Source organism: Helicoverpa zea, chromosome 16 (assembly GCF_022581195.2).
Source record: "Helicoverpa zea isolate HzStark_Cry1AcR chromosome 16, ilHelZeax1.1, whole genome shotgun sequence".
NCBI classification, from domain to species: domain Eukaryota; kingdom Metazoa; phylum Arthropoda; class Insecta; order Lepidoptera; family Noctuidae; genus Helicoverpa; species Helicoverpa zea.
In genome coordinates, this window is record NC_061467.1 from 5,816,064 (window position 1) to 5,829,600 (window position 13,537).

At 36.0% G+C, this 13,537-nt stretch overlaps 2 protein-coding genes across 4 annotated transcripts; one reads left to right on the top strand and one right to left on the bottom strand.

Moving 5' to 3' along the window:
- The first annotated feature begins 275 nt into the window (after positions 1-275).
- On the top strand, positions 276-7,649 carry LOC124637430 (cytochrome P450 CYP12A2). 3 transcript variants are annotated; one of them, XM_047173911.1, is made up of 9 exons: positions 276-463; positions 5,068-5,183; positions 5,482-5,618; positions 5,704-5,816; positions 5,892-6,008; positions 6,134-6,412; positions 6,491-6,650; positions 6,719-6,931; positions 7,013-7,649. In XM_047173911.1, the coding sequence occupies exons 1-9, from the start codon at positions 402-404 to the stop codon at positions 7,337-7,339; spliced, it is 1,524 nt and encodes a 507-aa protein (XP_047029867.1). In that variant the 5' UTR covers positions 276-401; the 3' UTR covers positions 7,340-7,649. The 3 variants fall into 3 exon arrangements, with proteins under 3 accessions (XP_047029867.1, XP_047029868.1, XP_047029869.1); XM_047173912.1 differs by lacking the exon at positions 276-463 and adding an exon at positions 773-1,339; XM_047173913.1 differs by lacking the exons at positions 276-463; positions 5,068-5,183 and adding an exon at positions 5,219-5,404.
- LOC124637431 (methyltransferase-like protein) lies at positions 7,639-9,512 on the bottom strand. The gene is made up of 4 exons (XM_047173914.1): positions 9,296-9,512; positions 8,914-9,066; positions 8,248-8,658; positions 7,639-7,957 (listed from the first exon to the last, which is right to left on the bottom strand). Exons 1-4 carry the CDS (start codon positions 9,379-9,381, stop codon positions 7,645-7,647), a joined length of 963 nt encoding a protein of 320 aa, XP_047029870.1. The 5' UTR covers positions 9,382-9,512; the 3' UTR covers positions 7,639-7,644.
- Positions 9,513-13,537: the final 4,025 nt, after the last annotated feature.

Here is a 13,537-nt window from a genome sequence, read left to right on the forward strand (position 1 = left end):
TAGGTACGCCTTCTACGGAATGATTTGTTGAATAATATGTTGGTAGGTTTAGGAGATGTCGAGTAGAGTCCGATTCCATAGTCAAACCTTTACAAAATTACACGGCATTATCTAAAATGCGCACCAGAATGTTTTTCGTAAGTAGGTAGCAAAAAGAGTAAATACCTACTTCTGTATTGTTCAATTTCCTTGATAATGAAAGATGAGTCGCGTTCGAGTCGAGTTTTGCCGTTTGGATTCATTCAGTCACGAATTAATTTTATCATGTGCAGTGTTATCTACCTACTCACTTGTGTACAAGGTCAAACATATCAGCACTCAGCCAATTCAGTAGTGTCCCGAACTAGAGTTGTTTGTACCAAATCTAAATCAGTAAATAGCATTCTAGTAACGCAGCAACAATGCGAAATAAAACATTGAGTGATTGTTATAGTTTATTTATCCGATCGCAAAACGCTATTCGGTAAGTTACCTACCCACTTACCTAATAGTTATTGTTTTTTTTTTAAACTTAATGTGGCCCAAGAGGATCGAGACTCCTGCTTTTCATATTATGGCAAAATAAACAATTCACGTGGTCAGTGTACCTAGCTAGAAGGGATCTATTTTTAAAACCACACACAAAAACATCAGCTTGCTAGCTTCTCTGTTTTATTGATTAAATCATTCTATAAGGAAAGTGGTTTATGATGGGGTCGTGGGGTAAGATGGGGATTGCGAAAAAAAGAATGTTCCAAACATGCTTTGAAATTACTACTAACGTCATCTAATGGCCTTTTGAGTAACTTATTCAGTGCCGCAAGTGTCATGGCAGAATTATACGTGCATTGAGATTTCGTAATTTATTGATTTTGACGCTTTTAAGCTAATATTTCGATTAAGTGATCTACGTTACTGTGTGAAATATGTGACAATAAGACGGACGAAGAATTTTTTTCGTAAAGATGACATATTTTGCCAATTCATGAGCAATGTTTCAAAGCTAATCGAGCTTTGGTTTTCTAATCTCAAAAAAATAAAGTTTGGTAAATTGTCGTTTGGGGCATGATGGGGTAAAACTGCTATACTTACGGAATCTCCATATAAAGCTGAACTAGAAGAAAGACAAAGACGTAAGAAACCGAAAACACAAAATAAGAAGACACAAAAGAAACCCAATAAAAAACTAAAAAGCCACCCAAGAAAAAAATGATGAATCTGAGAGTGACACTGAGGATACTGAATATTAATACTGTCAGGGTTTGTATTCTCAATCTACTGAAGGATGGATCACTCATGTCAGTTGTGTGGAAGATGGGCGCATTGTCCATGTGCAGGAGTTGAAGACGACGATGATGAGGCGGTACATATTTGTCCAAATTGTGGCGACAGTGATTGATTTAATGTACCCCACAATCATACCCCATCTTGCCCCATTGACGAGGGCAAGATGGGGCAAAACACAGTTTTGAAAAAAAAAATATTTTCATAAGAAGATTTAAATTTTTGAGTTATTGTTGATTAGAATATAAGAGTAGGTACTAAGACTGATTGTTTCTTAATTAAATTTTCTATGTTGTATAATAATTTTTTGTTTGTATTTTAGCAACTTTTCCTTAAAAGCCCCATCTTATACCACTTTCCCCTACTATTCAGGTACAAACAAACCAATAGAATTGTGTACTTAAGTAGGTAGGTACATATATCAATTGGCAAAAAGTCTGTAAAGTACCGACATATTACACTTACATTATCTGATAAGATAAGCATAACTAAAACAGGCGACATTTAAAATCTGGATTCATACTCGAAACCGGTAAATGTGTGTCTCCTCTCCTCTTTTCCCTTAAGGCCGGCAGCACACATCCGGTTTCCGGACACGGTTTCCTGATCAGGAATTAAGATTCGGGATTCCGTGTCACTAGCGCACACATTCGGTTTTTTTCATTCGGAATTTACATGGCCAGTACGTAAAGAATAACCATATTGAAGGCACGACATCATGGACTATGACGAATTGATTGCTGTTGCACTTTTACTGGCGCTAAACAAGAAAAAGAGGAAACGACGTTACTGGGTACACCCGTCGAATGCTCAAAGATTATCCGAAAGTCAATTCTATGTTAAAACAGCTAAATTACGAGTATACCCAGAAGAATTATTTATTAAGTATTATATAAAGTCCATTAAATCCTTTGATGAACTTCATAAATGTCTTTACTAACAATAATGGATTGTATTATCTGAATAAAAATTGATTATTATTATTATAAAGGCATAGATATGAGAGAAATAAAAAAAACTCATTATTTTTGGGTGTTTATTTATGTAAATATGTGTACGTTTGTTAATTGTTCAATAAACAGTTTTTTTTAAATAATATTTTATACAAAAATATAAACATATATAAAAAGCCAGTCACAGGCGGGCTCTGAATGCTCTGATACACGTCCATTCGGAACAGGGCTACTACCTTGATTCAGAATGAAAATTTCCGTATGTGTGCGGCGGTCGACCCAATTTGTTCGCGAACGCTGCGTTCGGAATGACGTCATCAGGTTTTATTCCGTTCTGAGTACCCGAACGCACGGAGGAAATTTTAAACCGAATGTCAGGTTTTTTCCCGTCCGGAAAAAGTAAGAACGTGTGCGCTCTTGTGAACATTTTGTATGAAAAAAGAGCATTCCGGTTTCCGAATCAGGATTCCTGATCAGGAAACCGGATCAGGAAACCGGATGTGTGCTGCCGGCCTTAAGGAAGAAGTCCGTTCCCCTCGCTCTCCTCTTCAAACACGGTCTAAGGCCGGCAGCACACATCATCCGATTTGAAAATTTCTTTCAGAAATTTTCAAATCGGACCTTTAGTACCTGATATTAGCGCGTTCAAACAAACATACAAACTCTTCAGCTTTATAATATTAGTATAGATTTGTTAATTGTTTAATAAACTGGATTTCATCTCTCAAAAAAAAACATATTATATACAAAAATAAAAACAAATATAAAAAAGCAAGTGACAAGCGGGCTCTGATACACGTCCATTCGGAACAGGGCTACCTTGATTCAGAATGAAAATTTCCGTATGTGTGCGGCGGTCAAACCAAATTGTTCGCGAGCGCTGCGTTCGGAATGACGTCATCAGGTTTTATTCCGTTCTGAGTACCCGAACGCACGGAGAAAATTTTAAACCGAATGTCAGGTTTTTTTCCGTCCGGAAAAAGTAAGAACGTGTGCGCTCTTGTGAACATTTTGTATGAAAAAAGAGCATTCCGGTTTCCGAATCAGGATTCCTGATCAGGAAACCGGATCAGGAAACCGGATGTGTGCTGCCGGCCTTAGGTGGAGGAGATGTAACTATAGAAGTTTTGTCTCTGGGAAGTAATGGCGGGATATGATTTTAATTTTAACAGAACATCTTGAGCACTTCTCCCTATTTAAAGGATTTCATTCATCTAGACCAGTGGTTCTTAACCTTTTTGACATGAGGGACCACTTTACTAAAGTTTGTCTTGCCGGGGACCACCTCATCGGTTTACCTAAATTAGCACTCATTTCTTTATTATGTATCAAAAAAAATATCTGAATTTTTGGGTCAGCTCTACTCAAAGCTAAACGCATGTCGGCAGTTGTGTGCAAATACAATTAAAGAAAAACTTGCCTATGTAGTTTCCAATGCGCGAGCGAAGCGAGCGCGAAATTTTTAATGGACTTAAACCAAATATTACGTAAAATGTAGCCCAAACGTACTTAACTTTTTATTTGTTGACAAATGCAAAAATAAGGGCATATAGTTTCTGAATACGCGAGCGACGCGAGCGCGAAAATTTATCGGACTTAAACCAAATATTACGTAAAATGTAGCCCAAACGTACTTAACTTTTTGTTTGTTGACAAATGCAAAAATAAGGGCATATAGTTTCTGAATACGCGAGCGAAGCAAGCGCGAAAATTTATCGGACTTAAACCAAATATTACGTAAAATTTAGCCCAAACGTACTTAACTTTTTGTTTGTTGACAAATGGCAAAATATGTATATAATTTCTGAATACGCGAGCGAAGCGAGCGCGAAATTTTTATCGGCCTTCAACCAAATATTACGTAAAATTTAGCCCAAACGTACTTAACTTTTTGTTTGTTGACAAATGCAAAGGTAAGGGCATGCGGTTTCTGAATACGCGAGCGACGCGAGCGTGAAATTTTAATTATTTTTTAAGACTCAAAACCAAAATTACGTAAAATGTAGCCCAAACATACATTTTCATGAATGGGGGGACTAGGTACGACACACCCGATACATGTACGTCCATGCGAAAACCCCCGTTCGCAATTACAAGTCGATAAAAATTAAGTTAGATAACGTATAGCAACGTCGTCAAAGCTAAGCTTCGCGGACCACTTGGAATGCCTCCAGGGACCACCAGTGGTCCGCGGACCACCGGTTAAGAACCACTGATCTAGACACACGGCAGTGTGTCCGCCAAGTTCGAGCAAAAAAGCGACACACCGGCCGTGGGTTATATTACACGAACCATTTCGGGCCAAATTCGACCCCCCTGTAACTCAAAATCTATTTTATTTACGCATATCAAATTTCTAGTATCTGTTGAGACCCCCTCACTTATCTAAAATACAAAATTTCATTAATATACCTATTGTAGGTCTTGAGATATTGACGTCAGAAAATCGCTATTTTTACCCGACTGCCAAAGAAGGAGGGTAATGTTTTTTACTATACACTCACTGACTGACTGACTCACTCATCAAAAACCTAGACCACTTCCAAAGGTCGTATTGACTTGAAATTTGGCATGGAGGTAGGTCTTTATGTCAAGACATCATTAAAAAGTAACTATTTTTAACTGAGGTATGTGTATGGAACTTGGTACTTATTCAGATCTCACTTCTTTTATAGGCGAAGCATTCCCATATTATCGAACTTGGCAGTCTTTCACATTTTTGATTTGGGTGGGTCTTTTTACACACCTGCATTGGTCCCAGCCAAATTCAATCATAAAATTAATGATTTCAAAGGATGTACATTTTTTTTTTATGTGCAAATGTTCCTCAATAATCAAAGCTTTATTCTAGACATGGCCGGCGAAGTTATTCTACTCCGGTACAGGAGCCAAAACCATATAAGTCGATACCGGGGCTGTCATCATTACCCATCCTTGGCCCCATGCACCATTTTCTGCCTATAATAGGTAATCTAATCTTTGTAGAGTTACTTAATATTTTAACAAAATTATTAATTCAGTATATCAGCTAACAAGTGAATGTTTCAGAGCCCTACCACCTCATCATCTGTGTAGCCATGTTGGGTTCAGCTTCCAGTCTTATCGATTGCAGCTGAGTAATAAATAGCGTTTCACATGGAGCGACTGCCTATCTGACCTCTTCATCCCACCTACCTGGGCAACCCTTGGTAAGACTGGTTGTCAGAGTTCTGATCCGCAACGTCTGCTTCAACAACGATCAATGTTTATATGATATTTTTTTTAGGGCAATTTGGACCAAAGGCGAATATATTCGATTTGATCGGTACTTTGCACGAAAAGTTTGGACCTATTGTCAAAATGAAAGGGGTATTCGCCAGAGCTGACGCAGTCATTCTTTTTAAACCAGAAGACATTGATCAGGTAATTTACGTGAACAAAGTTATTGTATCCTTTCATACATATTAATTTTATTAAAGTTATTTGCTTAATAGATTGTGTATTCAAGGTTTACAGGGTGCAAGAAGCCAATCCATTAAGACCCGGTTTTCAAACACTTGAGTATTTCAGAGAAGTAACTAAGAAGGGTACACTTGATGGCAAATACGGATTAACAACAGCGTTAGTAATATTAAAATAAATTGATTACTTTCCTTAGTAATTTCAACATTAAATTAATTATTGAATAAATTTCAGGCAAGGTGAAAAATGGCGCGACTTTCGTACGAAGGTTAATCCAGCTTTACTTAAGCTTAAATTGGTGAAAGTTTATGCACCCCCCCTTGATGAAATTGCCCAAGATACGGTACAAAGGTACAAACAATAAATAAAGAAGTATTTAGTCGTAAAGGTTTTGGTTGCCAACCTAAGCCTTAGAGGAGCATTTTTATGCTAAGGGCTAACCATAATTATGGTATCCTAACATTTATGGTTTTCAGGATAAAAAGCCTGAAAGATGACCAAACCTACATAGAAAACCACTTTGGTCTAGAAATGAATAAGTGGTCCTTAGAGTCGGTAGCGTTCGTGGCTTTGGGATCACGCATTGGATGTCTGGATGATACTCAGCCTGAGGACCACCCGGGTCGTCAGCTCATGCAATGTAGCAAAGATATAATAGAAAATGCATTTGAATTGGAATTTTTACCAAGTGTTTGGAAGTATATTTCAACACCAGCTTTCAAGAAGATTATGAAAACCTATGAGACGCAATGGGAGTAAGCATTTATTTTAGAACTTATATAACATTGTAATAATCCTCGAGCTAATTAATTAAACCGCAACATCTATTACAGTATTAGTACGGCATACATAGAAAAGGCTAGAAAGCAAATAAATGCACGGGGACATGATGTTCCCGAAGAAGAGAAAAGCATTGTTGAAAGGCTATTAGCTATTGACGAACAAGTTGCCATTCTGATGGCTAACGAAATGTTGATGGCTGGAATTGACACGGTAACTAAACATATTCAGGAGCCTCCTCACAAATCCAATTATTACACAATAATTGTTTTATATTGCAGGTTTCCTTCACAGCTACAAGTGTCATTTATAATTTGGCAATTAATCCTGATAAACAAGAAAAACTTCGAGAAGAAATACGTTCTTCAGATCCGCACAAACGATACCTAAGGGCTTGTTTGAAGGAAGCGCTCAGACTCTGGCACGTAGTTCCGGCTAACTTGAGGCGGACAGATAGAGAGCATATTGTGGCTGGATATGTTATACCTAAAGGGGTAAGATTATTACCATCTAATCAGTAAAATAATCCGCTTATGCAGTCTTGTGTTATTTATATAAGTTATCTTGAATTGTAGGTAGATGTGATAGCACCAAATGAATTTTTGTCAAGGATGGAGAAATATTATCCACGGGCTAATGAATTTATTCCTGAGAGATGGCTGGCTGATAAATCTGATCCATTGTACTATGGGAATGCACCACAGATGGTGACACTGCCGTTTGGCTTCGGAATAAGGAGTTGTATTGGAAGAAGAATTGCTGAATTAGAGATTGAAACGCTCATGAAGAGAATATTTGATGAGTTCAAAGTTACGTGGGAGGGGCCACCAATAAAAGTGGTGAACAAAGTAACTAACGCCTTTGCGAAACCTTTTCACTTTAGATTTGAAAGTGCAAAATAATCAAGTATTTTTTTCATCTTAATATTTTATAAGTATGTTTTTTTTTACGATTGATGTTATTGTTATATTTATGGGCTTTTTGTCATATCAATGTGGTATTGTGCAATATTTTGTATTACATGCAGACTGTCATATAAAATTGCACGAATCTAAAAATATTTCGAGGAACATTTGAATAGAAAGTACTTTGGATACTTGTTTTTAAGAAAAGTTGTCGTCAAACTTTGTCTATCTGAATGTTGGTGTCAGGGATCAAAATTAAATTGTCTTTTTTCTATGCTACAAATGAATAAATTTTGTTACTCTTAAAGTGGTTTTCTATATTTTCCTTGTATCCAAACTCTATACATTTTCAACATTTTGCCTCTATTCACTTGAAGCCTTCTGTCTATTAGATTTTGCTCTTCTGCGAATCCTGCTTCTTTGAACAAGTTGGTTATTTCTTCTTGTGTAAAGAAGTAAACTCTGGTGTTGTCCCCTCTGGCATAAAAGTTGTCAGATATACATCTGCCCTTCTTAAATCTGAGTTGTGCCAAGTCGTAGCGGCCATAGTCACGGAATACAACTAATCCTCCAGGCTTTAGATATTTGTACATATTCTTGATTACAGTTGTCATTCTGAAAAATAGAAAATTATGTGTGAGAAATAAATAAATAGTGGAATGATGCAATAATAAGTCAGTGTTAAGTAGGTAATTCTGATTCTTATCTCTGAGAGATTCTTATTTCATGTAGCATAAGGGCCATAAAGGAGAAGTATGAAAAAATGTATAGTCTGAACTGTTAATTGACCCAATTTACAAAAAAAATATTCATTATTTTTGTGTGGTCTCAATGTGCAATTCCAATATGGTTTGCAGAGGAGCCAGGCAGTTCATATTAAAAAATAAATAAGAAGATATACTCACTTTGCTGGATCAATCGCAGATAAAACAAATATCAAAACTATTATATCAATAGAGCTTTCTTCAAATGGCACATCCCATTTATCAAGTGTTGCATCCAGTGCAAATACATTGCACCTACTGGTTTCATAGAGCTCACTTTGTTGCATAATATCTATGGCTTTTGAAGAGAAGTCACAACCATAAATAAAAAGGTTGGGATCTCGACTGTATTGTAGTATCGGAAATATTGTGTTACCGACTCCACAACCGATTTCAAATATGAAACGTTTTGTGTTGCCTGAAGGTTGAATAGTCTCTGCATTAGTGCTGGCATTATTTTCACCTTCAGGATATACCCTCACTGGTGCTGATGTATTATCCGGTGCCAGTTCAGGAAACTCGGTGAATAACCAGTGACGGTCTTTGAAGAACCTGTAAGTTTGATTACAAGCAAATTAAGTCTTGTTATAGTCATGTGGGTAAGTTGGCTTGTTTACTTTTCTCTATTGAAAATGCTAGTCAAAAATGCTATTTTATAAAATGGAGACTTTTGAAAGTGCATTTAGAGTGATAAACAATAATCTTAAACAATAATAAAGTCAAGTATACATATAGCTACTAATATATTGAATTGTATTATTTTTGGAGTTAAATATATCTATTACTATTAATATATATAATAGATACCTGTTTTGATGTATATCATAGAATGCATCCCAATGTTTGTCTGCATCCTCTTCTAACGATTTCAAACGGTCCTCAGAAAATGTTATTTGAGAATTTTGCTCAACTTTTTCCTTCGCTACCTTCTCTTGTTCGTCATCCCAATCAACATTGTCCCTGCAATCGCACAAATATTAAAGCCTACTTTTAATTTATTTGGCAGAGTAAATGCTATGCAATGTTGTTGAAAAGTACCAGGCATTAAAAAGATAAATATGCTTCGAATCATTCAAGAATCGGCCGCCACCAGCTGGCTTCTTTCTATGTCTAGTTTTTTCCAGTTCAATAAGTTTCTTATCACTTGAAAAGTTCTTACAAAATCTAACGAAAGAAGTAAATACGGTACCACGCGTTGTGTTTGAAAACTTCGTCAACATTTTCCAGATATCTGTTACCAAATTGTGGACGTTTATCAACTGGTGAGTCTTCCATTTGCTGTTTCTATTTTTCAAGTTCTAGCTTATTTTATTTATTAATTAAATATATTTTGCACATCTATGTTAAAAACAACATAACCTCACTCAACCTGATCCGATTGACAGCAACTATTTTGACTTTGACAGTAGGATGACAATAATGGCATGTGAATCCCTGATGAAAGCAAATAATTGCGTATTTTTAAGCGCTCACGGTAAATCTTTGTTTTGGTTATTACAACGTAAATTGCTAGTGGTATTGTATGATATAAACGGCATATTTCGGAACACAAAAAAATATCAGTCTACGTCCACAACTTCAAATGGGAACATGATTTGCAGGGGGAGGACACTCCGTACATTTTGACAGCTAAGTAAACGAAGAGTCGCCACCTTTTATTTGGCCCGGAAACTATTTACTATCTAAAAGATACCTTAAATTACCAACAGATGGCACTACACTATAATCGATTTTGTTTGTTAATATCAAATTATTTATGCAATATTAATTAGAGAAAAGTATGAGGAAAATATTAGACACTTTAAAAAAAGATATAATAGGCGAATAAATTAAATACGGTTTAAAAAAGCACAAATATTAAATTTCATCTAAAAAGACCTGGTGTCAGTATTCCAAGTAACTTAACAAAACCGATCATAATAATATCAATATGGCGGTTTTTTGCATTCCGCATACACGCGTAAATAAAAAGTAATATATAATAATTATTTGTTTTCCTTCGACCTTTTACTATATTAACGATGACATTTTCTATTAGGGTAAGTAGCACCATGTAACTATAACGATAACCAATGTTATAGTTATATGGTGCTACTTACCCTAATAGAAAATGTTATGAATATGATGCATAATTATAATATTTTTATAGCTATAGCTATGTAGGTAGTTCGGGGCCAATTTAGAGAAAGATGGCGCATTGTCAAATTGGGTTGCAAGAATAACACGTGAGTGGGCTCTCTTTTCCCTATATATTACTTTACTCTTTGATGATTTGGCACTTCAGCCGCCAACAGATGGCGGGACATTACTCATTTAAATACTTTATTGTGGTAGGTAATTATATATATCAGTTGACAATGCTAATTTCATGTTCTATAATAATATGCTTAATTTGTGCCGTTATTTCTTTTCCCATGGCCATATCAGAGCTAATAGAAGATGAGCTAATAGACACATTAGTTGGTACAGTTACCGGCACGGATGTCGGGCTCTCGGCGGAAGAGTGGGGATCGCTTTGCGCACCCGTACGCGTAAGGCAATAAGGCAGTAAATCGCTTGTGCGCAGGTGAAGGTCAGGGCCCGACATCCGTGCCGGTAACTGTACAGTCATCGAACTAAAGACGAATAATACGACTCGAGAGTGAGATCCTGGGTTAAAAAAAGCAAAAACCGGTGACCACTATGCATGCACTAGAAATACAATAGAGTGGAAAAGATCACTTGTAGCCTGTACTAGTATTTCTATATTAAGTACAGAATAAAGGGTCTTTCCGTCTTTTACAATTACCTAATAAAGCAACTTTGACTAAAACTGTTTTTTTTTTTATGCAAATAAATTCAAAAGAGCTTTACCACACGTATGAACTGAGTCATCCCGTTTCGCCCGTGTGGACCAGCATGATAGTTTCAAAATAATTAAAAAAAACTCTAAAACATTGTCGTACCAGTGTTAGCATTAGCTTGGGGCTTAGACTAACCAAAATTGTGCTGCCTTTAAAAGGCTTTCAAGAAAATATCAACATCATGCACTTCAAAATCCAGAAAATACTTTCCTGAAAATTGCTCTGCTTCAAATATCTATTTATCTCTGTCTTAATATAAATCTATCCCTTTCATTTCGTGCGTGACGTCATTGACGTGTCTTTTGTTTTTTAAGTATTTTTTTACCTACTCTTTCGAACATTATATCTATCCTTTTCATTTCGTGTGTGACGTCATTGGCGTGTGTTTTGTTTCGATTTAAATATTTGTTTACTTTTCTTTCAAATCAATATACCTATAGTTCGGCCATTCAGAGAATGCGTTCCTGACACGTCGCGATTGAACTGACGACGTAACTACATTCATTGATTATTGATATAATAATGTTGTTTTAATGCTCCTCAATTGTTAAAACGGTAAACAACCAGCAAAAATATTTTTATCGTAACTGCAACGCCATTGCAAAGTTACGTCGTCAGTTCAATCGCGACGTGTCAGGAACGCATTCTCTGAATGGCCGAACTATAGCTCTTTTATAATAAATCTATGCGTTTCAAAATTAAGTGTTTTTTAATTAGTGGCTTATTTTTATTAGCGTCAAGTCAGTAGAACGTCATTTAATTAATTTTTAAATTCGAATGCTTGCTTGAATCTGATATTCTAAATGTTCAGCATGAGGTCAATCGTCTTACCTTCTAGCTTTTCATGTCGGTCACGTGACCTGTCGCAAGTTGAGGATTTTTCACAAAAATTGCACAGCTTCACTAAAAAAGTTTTCACTTTAAAAATCCTTACACAATAAGTAAATGAGCCACAGTTGTTTTTCTCTATACTCTATTTGTAAAAGGCTTTTCTTTCAGTTTTCGTAATTATAGTTCGGCCATTCAGACAATGCGTTCCTGACACGTCGCGATTGAACTGACGACGTAACTTTGCAATGGCGTTGCAGTTACGATAAAAATATTTTTGCTGGTTGTTTACCGTTTTAACAATTGAGGAGCATTAAAACAACATTATTATATCAATAATCAATGAATGTTATTACGTCGTCAGTTCAATCGCGACGTGTCAGGAACGCATTCTCTGAATGGCCGAACTATACCTACATATACATATGAAGATATTTTATGTGAGTAGATATCTTTACTAATACCTAATCATCACCCTAAGACTGATATGATCAAAGCAGTAATGAATAATGTTTCAAAATCGGGGGATTTTTGTTCTATTGAGAGCTTCTGCTGCGTGCGTTGCGTAAACGATTAAAGTTTCGCACAAATGTTCTTATGACAGAATTGTTTCCCTTTAAAAGTAAAAAAAAAAATGTCAGTGACAGCATATTTCTGTCTCTTAGGTTTAGCTCACTATAACCTTTTTTATGCTTATCTTTGTTCTCAAAAAATGCATTATTTGCGAGTTGCGAGGTGTTTTTTTGTAAACATGATATTAATCCTTATCCAAATAAATACATACGTCACAAGTATTTAAAGTATTTAATGTATATCTTAGGAGATCAAGCTGTTTTAAAATAACAACACAGCAAAATAATGATCGAGTGCTGCGCACACGATGTGCACAGCCTAGGACCACTGCACCGATGGAAAATTTTCGCACTGTTATACCAAAATCTATTCCTTATGGGGTAAAACGGGTGTTGATAGTTCGCATAGAAGTCCTGTTTTAGAAGTGAGGGTCTTAAAATTTGTAGTTAGCCGGCTTACGATAAAAATGAATTGTACGCGGACGAAGTCGCGGGCGACCGCAGGCTGGAGATAAATCTATTTATGAAAAGAAGAAGATCAATCTACAATTAAGAATAAGTTTTAAAGGACATCTATTGCAAAATGCATTTTGCCCTTATTATAATAGACCTTCATACGACGGCACTATTTTGGAGCATGAAATTAAAAAGCGTGATGGTTGAAAAAATGGGGCGCATGAAATATCGTGTTCTCTAATTAACCCCATGTAGATTACGTCTCCCTAAGTAAAAAGGGATTACACCTTTAATGAAATTCTTTAGAGGAACTGTTCCTCACCGGATTAAAAACTCCTTTCATATCTTGCTGTTTAATTTACGTAGCATAATGGGAGTTGGTGAGTGTAACAAGTTTAGGTTTACCTACACGGTTAGAAAATTGTTGAGGAACTCTTTTGTCTGAGGTGGTATATTAACAGTTATTTATCAGGTAAGGGTTCAAATTGATGCATTAAGCGGGCAATAAGAACCATCTAGGTACCTATACCATATACTGACTTCCCAAAAGATAGGTATTAGAATTTAGATGTACCAAATCTTCCAAGAATATTGTGTCGAATTCGAAGTTATAGCGTCATAAAATACGTTCTGATGCTGTTCTCTGATCAAAGTAAACACCATAAAAACGATTCCACGGGTCATTAGATACTTTCCACAAACGAAATAGCCGTTCGTTCAAAATTTATATCG

What these genes read in the sequence shown, in the direction of transcription:
- LOC124637430 (XM_047173911.1), top strand. Translation starts at nt 402, where the DNA reads ATGCGAAATAAAACATTGAGTGATTGTTATAGTTTATTTATCCGATCG. An exon ending in AAATACGGATTAACAACAGC is followed by an intron (nt 5,817 to 5,891) that starts GTTAGTAATATT and finishes AATAAATTTCAG; the next exon opens with GCAAGGTGAAAAATGGCGCG. An exon ending in GATATGTTATACCTAAAGGG is followed by an intron (nt 6,932 to 7,012) that starts GTAAGATTATTA and finishes CTTGAATTGTAG; the next exon opens with GTAGATGTGATAGCACCAAA.
- LOC124637431 (XM_047173914.1), bottom strand. Translation starts at nt 9,381, where the DNA reads ATGGAAGACTCACCAGTTGATAAACGTCCACAATTTGGTAACAGATAT. An exon ending in GTTTTCAAACACAACGCGTG is followed by an intron (nt 9,067 to 9,295) that starts GTACCGTATTTA and finishes GTGCGATTGCAG; the next exon opens with GGACAATGTTGATTGGGATG. An exon ending in TCTGCGATTGATCCAGCAAA is followed by an intron (nt 7,958 to 8,247) that starts GTGAGTATATCT and finishes TCTATTTTTCAG; the next exon opens with AATGACAACTGTAATCAAGA.